The following is a 16,133-nucleotide window of genomic DNA, read 5'->3' as shown; positions in this document are numbered from 1 at the left end:
AACAGTCAGTCAACACTTGGGGAAGGGATGGGGAACTCTTAACAGCCCTCTGGGAACTGTGTAATTTGAAATTAGAGAACACAGGCCAGAGGGAGGTACCTGGGATCAGCATGAACCGGGGTTGTGAGTTCTGAGTTGGCCAAGGATCATTTAAGAACTCCTTAAATGGAGTCGGAGCTCCTATTAGCTCAGCTCAGAAAAGACTTAAGGAGTGGCAAGGAAGAAGCCCTCAGCCGGCCCTCTGCTGCCATCCCACTCTGTCTGCTGCCCACGTGTCTTTTGGCCAAAGGAGAGGACAGGGAATATGGAGGGAGACAGAGGAAGCTCTTACGGAAGATCTTCACGTTGACCGTGGCCTCTGACTCACTGCCATCCTCGCCAGTGACCACACACTTGTAGATGCCGGCATCATCAATGTTGGCATTGTAGATGGTGAGTGTGGAGGAAGAGTCATCATTCCACACCACGGAGATCCGCTGCTGGTTTGGGGTGAGCTTTTCTCCATTGGGGGAGAACCAGGAGATGTCTTTATCTTTGGCATCTCCTGCCACTAAAGAGGAAGAGATTATTTGCAAACCACTTAAGTTGGAAAGACAAAGTCCCCTCCAGGGTGACAGCAGGTTCTCAGTAAGAGCTACTGAACAAGAGATCACTGGGCTTGATGATCAGGGAGGGAGACCGTGTACATTAGGACACAACACAGCCTAACTCTGTGCTTGATCATTATGTACACAACACCACTTATAGTAATTGGAAAGAACTCAACCACCACGCGCGCCAGTATTTTTCAGAATACCCCGTGAGGGAAGAGAAGAGGCATTTGTTGAGGACCTACTGTGTGCCGGGCTCTAAACGAGGAGCTACAGCCCCACAAAATAGGGAGCAAAGGGAGTTAGTGTCTAGGATCGGAGCTCAACGGCATAGCCAGTCTGAGCCAACTGATCAGCTGATTTTTGAGGGCTTAGATTATGGCCTCCAGAGAGGAGGATGAGACACCAGCTAGTCTAGGTGTGTGGATTCCAACCAGTTTTATTCTAGCATCTGCCGGCACACATTGGCCTGTCATTTCAGCACCCCACCTCAGACAGACAAATTATTCTCCTTAAATGCTGCAAAGAAGGCAGCCAGAACCACTCATGCACCCTTTCCCTGGGCCCCCTGGGAGGGGGAGATGCCACTGCTTAGTGGTCTCCAACTCCGATCCGGAACAAGGGCTCTGGGCACCGCCTCTCTGCGCGGCGCCCTTCCGCAGGCCACACCGCCTGGCTCTGCACAGATGCTTAGTATGGAAATGAGGCAGCCTTCCTTTCAGGGCCCATCATGGTTTCAATAAATATCGCTATTTGCAAGATGTGCAGTGGGTTCCATGGCTGCATCTCCAGATCATTTAAATCGCTGCAATGAAGGCAAAGCCAGAGTGAACACATCCGGCGGCCACGAGGCACCTCAGCCGGCGCAAATTGCGACTGCACTGAAAGGCCCCTCCCTGCCCAAAGCCGCTTGCTAGATGTCAGTCTACGCCCAGCTGAGCTCAACGTCCCCGGTTCTGCCATGATCCGAATCCCGGTCATGTCACAAGCAGAGAACCCGAAGCCTAATCACAAAGCTTTTACTCCACGTTTCCTGACGACTATCTGAGCTGTGGAAATGGGGCATGTTTTCTCAAGAAAAAACAAGGACACCAGCTTCCACAAACCCCAGAACTCCGGGGGGAGCAGTGGGACAGGATACAGGTGTTCACGACCCATCTGGAAAACCCAGGACCCACAGCCTCACAGCAAAAGAGACACCGGGGCTCCATTTCCTTTCAGGCAAGTTTCAGACCTTCTTGGATTTTCCTGTTCTGGCAGATTCTAAGAAATAAGCCTTACACTGACCCACTGAAGCATTATTTCTGAGGCAGCGCTATTCTCCGTCATCATTTACAGAACTCTGGGTCGATATGGAGCAGGGGATCTGAGGTGATTTGCTATTCTGGGAATTTGTGCCCAGACTTTCCTTGGAAAATCCCTAGACCTCCTCCATCACCCTGTGGAAGTCCAGATGACACATTTCACTGTGTCGGGGCGGCCCTTTGAGAAGGGAAGGAAAAGGGCCTGAGGGCTTCCCTGGCTCTCCGCTCACATGACTGGACCGGCAGCAAGGTGGTTCCAGGCACGACCAGTTCAGCACACTCAGGCCACGGGCTTCTGCTCTGCTGGCCACCTTTCCTCAAACGCAGTGGGGGCACAGGGCACTTGCCTTGGCATAAGAAGAATTTGGATTCTCCAACGCTGATCTCCCCTTGGCTGGGGACAATATCCACCTGCAGAGAAACTGAAAAAGACAAAGTCAAGTTGAAACACACATTAGGATTTTTGAGAACAAAACCCAGAGCTTCTGTTCAAAAATAGGGTCTCCCACCTCACATTAAGAAAGAGTGAAGGCCAGGGCACCTGGGTGGCTTAGTCATTTGAGGGGCGGACTTCGGCTCAGGTCATGATCTCACTGTTCGTGAGTTTGAGTTCCGTGTTGGGCTCTGGGCTGACAGCTCGGAGCCTGGTGCCTGCTTTGGATTCTATGTCTCCCTCTTTCTCTCTGTCCCTCCCCCACTCACACTCTGTCTCTGTCTCTCTCAAAAATAAATAAACATTAAAATTATTTTTAATTAAAAAAAAAAAGAAAGAATGAAGGGAGGATGCTGTCTGGGTCGAGAGCTTGTCACCACCCAAAGAATCCCCAGTTCCTATGCCAAAGCCAGGAGTGGGCATGGTCTGGACCATTTCTTGTGGAATTTCTTTCCCCTTAGACGGTATGAGGTCCCTGGGGAATTTGGGGTGACCCTCGCTCTACATGTTTCTGATCTCTTGAGAAGGCTACGCTCCTGCTCCAAACAGAAGCACTTCTGGGATTCACAGAAATAAAAGATGAGCTCCTTTTGGATGTCAACCTGAAGCATTCCCAAGGCTGTGTGACGAGGGAAGCCTGTCACTCCAGACCTCTGCACAGGGGTCTCCTGCCAGCTCCCCTTGTCACCACGCTTGATGACTACGGAAAAGGGTTCATTGTGACGATCTGGATGGATTTTGAAGCAGAAGATGCCAAAACGCTCACCCTGCCTCATGACGAGGGGACCCACACCCCTCTTTCTGTAAGAGGAGACAGCACACAACACCATTGCTACAGTCAGTCAGGCACTCCTCTGCAATGCTGCCGTGGCTGCCCTGCGGGACCCCCTGTCACTCCTAGTGACTCGTACAGAATTCTGATTTGAATATCCACACACTCGGTCATTCTCTTCCACCGATAAGACAAAATACGCTGTCCCTGGATGCCACAGATTGCTCTATCCATTCAGTTCCTCGTTCACCTACTCGGAGCAGAAACCTGCTCCTCGTGAAAATATAGTTTTAGGGTAGGGAAAAAATGCTTTTATCATTTGGATTCAAACTCCTTCTGCCTCCCATCCAAATCTGAAAGCTAAAAGCTAACGGACATTTGGTTCAATGCATGTAGCTTCTTAGAGCTGATGTGGAGGAGGGGCCTGGACTATACAGGCTGGGTAATAGAGACTCAGGGAGCCCTTCCTTAGAACAGCCATTTTCTCTGCACAGCAGACCGGGAGGGAATGCTGGTTGCCATGGAGACTGACTCCAGGCTGAGCTGCTGTCTGTGCTCCTGTGATGAAAGGACCATGGTGCTCAGCAGAGCCGAGGGATCAAAGGGCCTGCGTGGGGCTGGGAAGGGGAGCCTGGGGACATCCAGCTACTGGGGGAGGGTGGGGCCTTGCTAACCATCCACAACAGACAAAGCAGACCATGGAGAACCAGCAGAGGCTTCAGAAGGAGCCAGGGCACGAGTGAGGAATCAGGCACAGAGTTCAGGCCGGGGGAGGATGCTGAAGGCTCCACCGTGAGGGCAGGAGGGGCTACTCAGACTTCCCTGGTGCTGGTTGGGAAGAAATGGAGCAGTAATCCGGGGGCAGCCAGTCTCTCTCAGGCAACCTCACTGGGTTGAGTGGTGATGACTCATCTGGGGCCTAGATGGAATATCACTGGGAGCAATGACAAGGCTCCCCTACCTTTCCCGAATTGCCACATAGCACACAGAGCTGCAAAGGAACCCAACACTCTGCAAGTGTCACTAGCTGTGGCTGCTACTGTCACTCTGGACAGAGCTAGGCGTGCTCAGTTCTTTTTTTTTTTTTTTTAATAAGAATTTGTTTTAAATGTTTATTTTTGAGAGAGAGGGAGAGAGAGCAGGGGAGGGGCAGAGAGAGAGGGAGACAGACTCTGAAGCAGGCTCCAGGCTCTGAGCTGTCAGCACAGAGCTCGACGTGGGGCTCGAACCCATGAACCGTGAGATCATGACCTGGGCCAAAGCTGGATGCTTAACCAACTGAGCCACCCAGGCGCCCCCAGGTGCACTCAGTTCTACATGGAGGGAGCCAGAAAGAGTCTCAACCAGCACTAAGTTCCACGTCCTCATTTTCTGGATGAGAGAGAGAGGTAAAGTGACTTCACTAAGGTCACCTCTATTTAGGGCCAGCCAGGGTGGTGGTTGTGGCAGCTGCAGAGCCCAGGCCACTCGGCTCCCCGGTAAATGTCCTTTCCATCATGCAGTGCTTCCTATGTGAGTAGAGGATAAAACGTTTTCATTCATTCCGTTTAAGGAACAATCTGGAGACCCTGAAGAACAACCCTCAGATTTACCATCCCCTAACAGAACAGAGCAAGCCCAGAGCTGGTAAGGCCCTTAGTATCTGGGGGGCACAGGGCCTGACAGAGAGGGCCACAGGCCAGTGCCATCCATCGTGAGGCCAGCCAAGACCTTTCCATCCATGTCTATGGCTCACTTTCCACGGAACAACGGGTCCATGAAAGCCCAGGAGCTGCGCCTCTGTGATCTGTCACGTAAGTAATGGTCCTTGCTGGAGTTTACTGGGGCATTCTTTAGAGAATCAGAGGCATATTTCTGCCTGAAAGGTTCACTGGCCCATATGCTGAGCATCAGCAGCCAGCTTCAACATATGGATCCCGTTATTCTCACCGAGCCCTTATTGCTTTGAGAAGGATATTCTTATCCCAAATGAAAAAACAGCCTTCATTTTTTCGGTTCTTTTCAAACAGAACATGACTCTCCAGGGGCCAGAGAACATGGCGAGGCTCAAGAGTTTCATACCCAAATGTGGCCAGTATCCTTCTCTGGGCCGTGGAGAGCAATCAGAAACAAGACTTTCAAAGGAATTCCCAGCTTAGCCCGATCCCACGCACACATTTATCATCACAAAGGTTTTTGAAAGAAGACATATCCATTTTGACTCCTGGCACATAGGGAAAAGATAGTATGACTCCTCCTTCAAAACACCAGAATCTAAGCTGGGCCAGAGGAACCCCAGCCTCTCTGAAAGTCAATGCTTGGATGCTTTCCACTGAAGCACAATGGCTGATTCTTCTTCCCCAAATTCTGAACCTTGAATTATTAGGTTTAATAGCGGTACGTGGAAACCCTGCTCTAGTCTCCAAACTCTTTCCATGCACTTCGCGGTGCCCCCCGTCCTTTCTTACCCCATTAGGCCTTTCGTTGTTTGCAATAAAAATTCCTACCTCAACTTTTGCTTTTCTCCAGTTGCACATATAAGTGAAATTTCCTAACCAGGCATAACTCATACCTTTAAAGAAACCTAGGAAAACATTTCTCCCAGAAAAAGTATCTCAATTCGTGCTTTGCAACAAACGCTCTGCCATAACACCATGTGTTATCCTACTTCATCATAGATGCTTCCAAAGATACACGCTTTCACAGATGGGTGTCTGGACCTGAAGGGACCCAGGTGCTTCCAGCACCTTCCAATGAGTATTTGTGCCCCATGGCCCCCTACAGCCAGATCACTAGTTCTGGTTCACAAAACATAGTTTATTACTTCATCTGATGTTCACAATAGTTCCGAGACATAAGAAGGCTGACCTTATGGTCTCCGTTCCACACAAGAGAATATTAACGCTCAGAGACGTAAAATAACTAGCCCAGGGGAATTCAGCTAATGAGCAGTCAATAATCAAAGTCATCTGATTCTAAGGCTCCAGCTCTTCCTCCTACACTCCACAACTACCACTAATGTTTGTTTGCTTTCCTCGTGGACTCATTATGACCTACTGGTTACCATTTGCTCTCTTTCAAAATCATGGGCTGGAAACAGCAGAGTGTATGAACATCTTATAGTCAAGCTGCCGCCTTCATTTCTACCCTGGTTAATTCTAACTGGCCTCTTTGCCCACAGATTATCATAGCATTATAACTCCTATTTCACAGGTGGGAAAGTGGAGGCTCAAAGCCATAGGAAATAATAATGGTGGAGTCCAGATTCCAAGCCAGGATGGTTAAACTCAAAAGCCCCAGATATCTCTCCCATATTCTTTCCATCCCTTGTGATCAGACAGAGAAAGGGTTCTCTTCACAACAGAATGACTACCCCCTCTCCTCATCTCATTTAAAAAGTAAAATAACCCTGGGGGAGATCTGTATGTTTTCAAATGAGTGTTCTGTTTAAATGTTTTTTTTTTTTTAATTGATGATATGTTAGAAAAGATGCAAACTTGTATAGCAAACAGCTTCAGATGTAGATAGAACTTTTGTAACTCAACTTCTGGCAGAAGTAAGATAATTTCCTTTAGTTGCTAAAGAAAAGTGAATTCAAAATTTCAGTTCATAAAACATGGTAAGGCATTTATCAGAATAAGTAGAACTCTTACTAAGGCAAAGTAACAGAGAAAAATTATCCTGATTTCCAAAAGGAGATCATGGATTTCACTGGAGTCTACAACTTGTTGATTCTCTTTTTAAAAAAATTTTTTTCAAATGTTTTTATTTTTGAGAGAAAGAGAGACAGACAGACAGACACAGAGAATGAGTGTGAGCGGGGGAGGGGGAGAGAGAGGGAGACACAGAATCCGAAGAAGGCTCCAGGCTCTGAGTTGTCACAGCACAGAGCCCGATGCAGGGTTTGACCTCACGAACCACCAGATCATGACCTGAGCCGAAGTTGGATGCTTAACCGACTGAGCCACCCAGGTGCCCCGATGCTCTTTGGTTTTACTGGTTTTCTTTTCAGATTCTAACGTGCTTGAGGAGGTAGGAGCTGAGAAGAATGTAAACCCAGGTCTCTCCCAGGGCCAACTGAAAATATTTTCTTGGTGGATGGTGATAAAGACATTGATTGCTGAGGAAGATGGATTAGAGATGTGCAGTGAGCCCAGAACCAAGGTAAGAATTGGTCACCAATTCAAGAGAAGGGTGAACAATAGAATGTTACTCTGATAAGTGACAATTTACCACATAAGGGATTTTCTAGAACATATTTGATAACAGCTAAGAATTTTTAAAAAATTTTTTAAATGTTCATTTATTTTTGAGAGAAAGAGAGAGAGAGAGACAGAATGTGAGCAGGGGAGGGGCATAGAGATAGGGAGACACAGAAACCGAAGCAGGCTCCAGGCTCTGAGCTGTCAGCATAGAGCCTGACGCAGCTCTCGAACTCACAAACCCTGAGATCATGACCTGAGCCAAAGTCAGTCATTTAACTGACTGAGCCAGCCAGGCATCCTGTTAACAGCTAAGGATTTTTGAACAAGGAATCAAAGTGTCAGTATATACTATTTTGTTAGTTATTGTTCCAGAAATGAACCTTCAACATGGCCATACTTAACCACTTCCATGGAGAGTTGCTTTTTATTTTTCAAAATCTAACTGAATGCTAAAATCTCTTTCATGTGACTATACCTATGGGAAATCCAGATATCTGACCCAGGGGCGTAATAACAGAGGCGCCTCCACTTTTCAGTGGCAGTTTGCTCCATTAGCAAAGTACTCGAGGGAAAATATAGGGTAACTTTACTACCAAACCAACCAAACTCGATGAAGGCAAAACCAAAACCAACATGGCAGTATTGGAGCATGCTTGAAGCCCAAGACTCTGGACCAGACTGTTGAGTATGAATCTCAGATTTGCCACTTACTAACTGTGTAATCTTACCCATGGTATTTAACCTCTCAGTGCCTCTGCTTTCTCATCTGTAAAATGGGAACAAACAGAACCCTCTTCATGGGGCTGCTGGAAAGACAATATGAATTACTACATGTGAAGCACTTAGAATAATAATGTATGACACATAATAAATATTTTATGCTTAAATCTATGCTAACAATCCTTCCCAAAGAAATTATTTTGATCACAATTTTTGAGGGAAGCAATGTTTCTCTCCATGGTTTAAGATAAACTTCCTGAACGATCCCATTGGTCAGGTAGCCCAATTCCATTCTACACTAATTTAGATATTTTTTGTTGTTGTTGTTATTGAGAGACAGAGACAGAACATGAGAAGGGGAGGGGCAGAGAGCGAGGGAGACGCAGAATCCGAAGCAGCTCTAGACTCTGAGTTGTCAGCACAGAGCCCGACGCGGGGCTTGAACTCACAAACCGCAACATCATGACCTGAGCCGAGGTCGGTTGCTTAACCGACTGAGCCACTCAGGCATCCCTTTAGATATTTTTAATTGCCAGTCATGACTTTATTGGTATAAAAGATGACTGAATTCAATCAGAGGCAAAACCCCCCTAAAACTCAAAACAATAATGGAGGCTCTCTAGACAAGCCATTTTACCTTGGCCTCAGTTTTCTTATCTGTAAAATGGGGATGATGGTAAGACTGAATTCATGTGGCTGGACTGTCAGGATAATTAGATGTCCGGAGAGAGACATTGCTAAGTAGTCAGGGACTGGAGCTAGAAAGACCTGGGCCCAAACCCTAGCTTGGACGTGAAGTAACTCTGAGTTCTCAGGAGAATCTCAGAGCCTATTTGCCACATGTATAAATGAAAATAACAACCCTACTGATGTCACAGGGATGTTGACATGATTTAGAAAGGTAATGTATGTAAAGTACCAAACACCAGGCTGAGTTGGTTGTTTTTTACATGGCGATACATATGTGATAGTATTTTGAACTCTCTCTCTCTCTCTCTCACACACACACACACACACACACACACACACACACACACCCCATACAAACAAAATCTCTAATAATGCTTGTAGTGAGAAAAAGATAATGGAACCTCTTACAGGTTACTGGATTCAACCTGCCCAAAATCTCTTAAGGGTTATTTGTGTGTGTGTTTGTATCTATGTGTATATACAGTACATCTGCTGTGAGCCTAGATACATGTGTAAAATAATGCAACATGGAAGATTGCTATTTGTTGCAAATAGCAGCTGGACATAGGTAAGATTATCTCATTTGGGGAGAGAAGAACAAATAAACTATTAGTTGCCCATACTTGACACATGGGCCCTAGAATTCTGGCTTGAGCTACTGTTGATAGCAGCCGGGAAGAGGAAGAAAATGAGATAGACTGTTTCATTTTCAAATATTAACCCAAAAGTTAAATGTCATTTTAAACGAACTGTAAAGTATGTGTTCTCAGAGATTTAGGCTTCAGGTTCTGTATAATGTGATCATGATGGCAGACCATATTCTAATTGCCAGTGGAAGCATCCTCATTGCTTACAGCTGGCTCACAGCAGTAACGGAAATCATCTCGAAGCCATCCTTAGGGCTGCTTGGCTAGGGCCCCATCTATGTAAGTGCTGAGAGTTCTAATTCCCATCGTAACCTAAACACCCAGAAATGATCTACATTGGGTATCCAGGCCAACTAAGTTTAAAACCAAACCCTTGGGAAACCTGTGTGAAACCCCCAAAGGACTCAAACCCCTGGCTTCCCACAATATGTCAGCCATCCCAGTAAGGTGAAGGAAGCCGTTTGAGAAAGCTGTGGTCTTTCCCAGTTGAGAACACCAGTGCACATCAGATGTGGAAGAGAATTCACCACTGGAACGGGAAGCAAGGAGGAGTCTTGGGGGTGGTGGAGGGTCCATTCTTTATCCATTAGAATGGAGAAACCAAAGCTCCCCGTGTGAAAATAAAGCCATATGCAAAAGTTGCAGACGTATGCAGGCATTTCTAAACCAAATTTACTTCAGGAGATGCTGGGCACATACAACAGACAGGTTTCCAAAGTCTTTCATTTTAATAAAGGCACCCAAACTGGGCAATGTTTACTTGCAAAAGCCATGTAATAGGCAATCCTGGTGAAAATTCTCTTCAGTGTCCTCAAATCCCATGACCCTTCCAGAGTGATGGGGGGAAGGGTGCAGAAGGCAGTTGTGGCTTCAGAATTCTTCAGCTTTCCATGCCATGCGATACTATTATAGATACTGTGATAAGACAGCAAGGAAGAAAAACACTGCACAACCGAAGCCTCACTGCACAACCGAAGCCTACATGACTGATCTGATATCCCTGCGCCCAGAACATTCTATCCTATGGGATTCTGGTAGCCAAACAACAGAAAACCCCTTGCCAGAGGCAGGAAGCTCTCTTTCTTAGCGTTATACATTACATGAGCTGCTGGGGATCAGGAATAATTGGGTACCGGCTCTGTTTCACAGGACTGGCTTCAAGTCAGAACACAGAGCCAAGGCATATAACAGCTTCAGTTTTCCTGGCCTCCCCAGTTCCCTGGGTCAAATCACCATTTCATTAGGTCTGATCAAACGGTTTGCTCTTATAGAAAGAAAGAAGTCAGTGGTTTGAAGCCATCATTGTCTCCACAAACTGCCTAAAAGCTAGAACACTTCACTAAGGTCACAACACAGTGTCCCATGCTTCCGGTTATAGGGCAAGAAGATCTATACGTTGGTTTAATCTGTTCAGAAGTAACAGGCTGATGCTGGTGGCCAGGCCCTGACTCCCACCTCTAATCCCCATCCCCAGGAAAACACACCGTTCTTATTAGGAGCACTCTGGAGCATCTTTAATGGGTAGTTGGAAGAAATGACACAATGGGCTACTAAGGAGGCCAAAATTGACCCAAACAATTTCCACACGACACCGGCAGATCAGGCACAGGAGAGAAGCCAGCCTGAGTCTGATGAAAAGAAGCTTGTTTACTGTTTGTTTGCTTGTTTTAGTAGCAGGTCATAAAGGAAGGGGATGATTGAAGAATTTAAATGTATTTTTTTTTTTGCCCCAAAGCAGCAAAAAGTCAGAAGTTTACTCAGAGAGTCTCAAAAGGGCCAGATTCCAGACGAGGAGTGAAACCCTTTCCGAGGGGGCCTTAGCCCGGTCTCACTCATACAGTCCACAGGGGTGAAGACAGGAATGTTCCACGGCCCCTCGCACTAAGGAGCGCACAGCTAAAGGCATGCGTGTGTGCCAAGAGGTGGCAAATGTGGTCTAGTTGCACCGTGACTTCTCAGTCTTCTACTGCACTGGATTCATGGCTGGGATTGTAGAGCTATTTAGTGACAAGGAAGGGCGAGCCAGAAAGGACTGGGTGGGTAATCTGCAGCCCCTTCCTACACAGATGGGAAACTCCAGGGGCAGAAGTCGAGGGTCCCCACTGCAAAATCTGGGACCTACAGTGTTGGCTCCATGTGCTGACCTCTGCCCTGAGGCCTCTTCTTGCCTTTCTTGCAAGGCCTCTTCTTGCACGGGTTTCTCTCACCTGCTTTACCCTAGTCTCACCTCTGCCCCAGAAAAGCAGGCATCATCAAGTAAGAGAACCGCTCCAGTCAGCGCTGTTAAGAAAGCTGGACAAACGGCAGGTGCCCTGCTAAGTCCCAGCCCAAGCCAATGACAAGGTCCACTATTTCCAACACTGCCATCACTTTTTTTTTTTTTTTAATTTTTTTTTTTCAACGTTTATTTATTTTTGGGACAGAGAAAGACAGAGCATGAACGGGGGAGGGGCAGAGAGAGAGGGAGACACAGAAGCGGAAACAGGCTCCAGGCTCCGAGCCATCAGCCCAGAGCCCGACGCGGGGCTCGAACTCACGGACCGCGAGATCGTGACCTGGCTGAAGTCGGACGCTTAACCGACTGCGCCACCCAGGCGCCCCGAACTGCCATCACTTTTTAATGGAAGCTCAGCTTCCCGGCTTCCTTTTCCACCTGCGTTTCCCATTGTGTGCCTTTTCCAGGCCAGTGCTTTACATGAAGCGGACATACTGAAATGCAGGGCCAGGATACAAATGGACAAATGGAACCCAGCTAAGGTTCTCCAGATAAAAAACATAAAATCTGTCATTCGGCCTCGAGAACCCTGGCCTTCTGAGTAAATTGCTGCATGCTATCTGAGGGCGTCTAGGATGCCCACGACCATGTTTTCTCAGGTCTGCTCTCGTGAAAACACTGCCTTGACAAAATGACTTGCTTAACTTCTTTTCTTCCAGCTGTAAAAAGGTACTCATAAAAGGCGCATTGTTCCTCTCCCGCCCAGCAGCTTTTGCCAACATGGCAAGAAGTTGGAATTATATCTTCTAATCTTTGTCCAGCTGTTGTTTGCAGATGTTGTATTCTTTACACCCAGAAAATAGAAATATAGAGAATGCTAGCACACAACTTCATCCTGAGAATTTCAGATCCTGCCCGTGTCTTTCAAAAATGTCCTTATGTGCTCGTAGCTTTAAGCACATCTGGGCTATTGAAGACACAAAGGCTTATAATCCCTCAAACAACCAGTGCAAAGAGTTGTTAAATTTGGTCTCTGTCAAGCGAAAAATTCATATTCTCAAACAAAGATATATATAAGTATGTGGTAATTATTATGTGCCAGTCACCCTACCAAGCACTTTATTGAATTCTTGTAATCCTCGTAACAATCCTACAAGATAGGTGCTTGTTATTATCCTAAGTGGAGAAAGAAGAAACTGAGGAACTGAGATGTTAAGTAACTGGCCCAAGGTCACAGAGCCAGTTAAGTAGTAGAGCCATGATCTGAACCCATGTAGATCCGGCTTCATAATCCTTGATCTTACATAGATATTACTTACAGTCTCCTTTAAAGTCAACTGGCACGAAAAAGGGGTTGGTTCTGTGCTAGATGAGCTAAGCGCCTATGTAGAGAAAACCCCTACCTACTCAACGATATACTCTGCTCAGACCCCAGGATATAGTGTTTCTTTTTTTTTAAATTTTTTTTTCAACGTTTATTTATTTTTGGGACAGAGAGAGACAGAGCATGAACGGGGGAGGGGCAGACAGAGAGGGAGACACAGAATCGGAAACAGGCTCCAGGCTCTGAGCCATCAGCCCAGAGCCTGACGCGGGGCTCGAACTCACGGACCGCAAGATCGTGACCTGGCTGAAGTCGGACACTTAACCGACTGCGCCACCCAGGCGCCCCAAGGATATAGTGTTTCTGAAGAGGGGCTGGAAACAGGTTCCTTGAATCCTGAGCCCAGAAGGCCACACGCTTCTCCCCAGTGTAGCCCTGTCTTGTCTCCAAACTGAATCCTCTCTGCACTCCCCACCCCACCTGCTCCCATGGGCCTGGCCTTCACGCACACCTGCAGTCCTCCTCTGCCGCCACTAAATGCTCAGCACTGGTGGCATCCACCAACAGGAATCAGGCCAGAGGCTGTGAGTGGCTTTTCCAATCTACAGGTGATTCCTGACCCCCCAATTTGGTTTCTGGGTAAGCCATATAATCCCTTATTAAAAAGTTAATATTATAATTGTTATTTGGTAATAGTTAAGCCTTGGTTAATTCTTTGTTCCTCTGTATGGTGTGCATTTGAAATGGATGACTCATGGATCTGGTCACCTGGCACCCTCTCCAAGAGTTTATTCTCTTTAAGGAGCGATCTGTAGAGCATTCATGGTAAAGGGATTCCTAGTAGAGGCCAGAATCTTTTCTACTGGGTGGAGAGTCTGGTCCCCATTCCCTCAGCCACCATCACCCCCAATCAGAAGGTGCCTGACCTGGTGGATAATACACAGAGCCACATTACACAGTATTTTGAAGGGAACAGAAGAGAAGGAAACTGAGACACTTAAGTAATGATTTAACAAATAAAAGATCCATAACCTGGAAAATAATCACAATGTTTCCCTGAGTTAAGAACGAATAAGAAGGCTGTCACTGGCACCACTCATCAGGGTAAGAACTGAAATGCTGTATCTAGCACTATGGCTTATCAGGGACCCAGAGCTGAGACCAGTCACAGACTGGGTGGGGAGGTGGAGAGGGAAGAGGAGCGGGGGCTGAAGTAGGTAGTGGCTGTGTGACGGTCCCAGCACATCCAAGGTACGTCTTTATTCTGAGACTCTGGTGTTACATCTGCCAACCTTATGATCCATCCATCCACAGAATTGCCCATAACATTACTTTCTGATTCTCAGTTAAAAGTCCTTTGGCTACACTTACACGGCCTTCTTGTTTTTGCACAGGGTGATTTCAGGGACCCAGAAGAGGCTGGGAAGTGTTCTTCCAGCCCCAGGCTGCTTATTGACATTCCTTCATTCTTAGTACTTCTGCCTTATGATTTGTATACCTAATAACAGCAAGGGTCTCTGGCTGTACTCTAGGTTGCTATCCGTTGTGTCCAGTTATAATGAATCAAAGATTTGGGTACAGTTTGCTAGGAGGGCCAGGGAGGCTGAGACAAAAAGCACTCAATGCTCAATGTCCCCACTCATTTTGATAGCTGGGACCTCCTCCATGTGCTAATTACGGTCCTATTTTTTTTTTTTTTTTTTTTTTGCCCAGAATACTACTGCAACCCCAAAGAACTGCTAACAAGTCATAAAGTTAAACATGGAATGAGACCCTTATGATAGTCTTTATGGTTTTTTGTTTGAGTTCTGTTTTTGTAACAAGTTTTTATTTAAGCAACCACTGTGAAGTTGTTTCATTATTCACTGAGACTCCTTCCCTCCCCTACTCCAAACTCAACTGTCCTTGACACACTCACTCTGCTTTATCCAATAGGCAGGAGAACCTTTGAATCCAAGAGTCTGTGAAATCAAAGCCAGAAACATTAAAGACAATCCCCCCATGGCACCATGTCGTAACGGGCTTTGATGTTCAAGAGCCAAAATGAGTGGGATCCCAAGGAGCCAATTGAAAGGTCAGGGGCAGATACGAGGCTCACTCATGAGGAACAAACACAAACCAAACTCATCTGATGGTGGCAGAATCTTCTTTTAGGAAGGATTTCACAGAGGCAATGCTTCTTAACTTCTCCTTCAAGGTGACAAATTCTGGTTATGAGCAACTTTAAAACCAAGTAACTGAACTTTCTTATACCTAGACCCTTATCTCAGAAAGAAGGAAAACCTGCCAAGAGACAAATTCTCTCTTTAGGGGAGATTTGTAGAAACCTTGGTCTCTACTTTAGAAGACCAGACCCCCTTTCTTGGCAACGGGAGTTCACGGTGACCACTGTGATGTTGCCTGATGGTTCTAACACCAAGTCTACATAAGAGACTTGGGTGGGACACAGGGGAGGAAACACACACACACACACACACACACACACACACACACACACACACTCTTTCTTTCACCCTTTCTCCCTGGACAGTGAATTCCCCTCTGGGAACTAACTTTTGAACTTTCAAAATGGTGTCTGGTCACAGTGACCGAGGCTTTAGCTCGTGAGCCAATGGATGTCCCTTTTTTAAAAACAGAAACCCGTAGGGGCACATGTAACCCAATGTTTATAGCAGTGCTTTCAACAATAGCCAAATTATGGAAAGAGCATAAATGTCCAGCAACTGATGAATGGATAAAGAAGATGTGATTTATATATACAATGGAATACTATTTGGCAATGAGAAAGAGTGAAATCCTGCCATTTGCAGTAACGTGGATGGAACTGGAAGGTATTAAGCTGAGTGAAGTAAGTCAGAGAAGGTCAGATATCATGTTTTCACTCATATGTGAATCTTGAGAAGCTTAACAGAAAACCATGGGGGAGGGGAAAGGAAAAAAAAAGTTACAGAGGGAGAGAGCCAAACCATAAGAGACTCTTAAATATGGAGAAGAAACTGCAGGTGTATGGCGGGGGGGAGAGGGGAAAATGGGTGATAGGCATTGAGGAGGGCACTTGTTGAGATGACCACTGGGTGTTGCATGTAAACGATGAACCATGGAAATCTACTCCAAAAACCAAGAGCACATTTTACACACTGTATGTTAGCCAATTTGACAATAAATTATATTAAAAAAAAAAAAAAAAACCAAACAACAACAACAGCAACAAAACAGAATCAGCCCCAACAGTAGCTAAACTTGGGAGTACATAA

The 16,133-nt window shown here is 46.3% G+C and overlaps 1 protein-coding gene across 13 annotated transcripts in view; it reads right to left on the bottom strand.

Moving 5' to 3' along the window:
- NCAM1 (neural cell adhesion molecule 1) overlaps positions 1-16,133 on the bottom strand; it is a 312,873-nt gene that overhangs the window by 64,876 nt on the left and 231,864 nt on the right. For all 13 annotated transcript variants that reach the window (XM_045482821.1, XM_045482822.1, XM_045482823.1 and 10 more), the window contains exons 2-3: positions 2,242-2,316; positions 332-550 (exon numbers count right to left, since the gene is read on the bottom strand). In XM_045482821.1, coding sequence (XP_045338777.1) covers positions 332-550; positions 2,242-2,316 — 294 coding nt within the window. The remainder of the gene's footprint in view (positions 1-331; positions 551-2,241; positions 2,317-16,133) is intronic.

Source organism: Leopardus geoffroyi, chromosome D1 (assembly GCF_018350155.1).
Source record: "Leopardus geoffroyi isolate Oge1 chromosome D1, O.geoffroyi_Oge1_pat1.0, whole genome shotgun sequence".
NCBI lineage: Eukaryota > Metazoa > Chordata > Mammalia > Carnivora > Felidae > Leopardus > Leopardus geoffroyi.
Note: the sequence above shows the minus strand (reverse complement) of the source record. Positions and strands in the feature narration are given on the sequence as shown.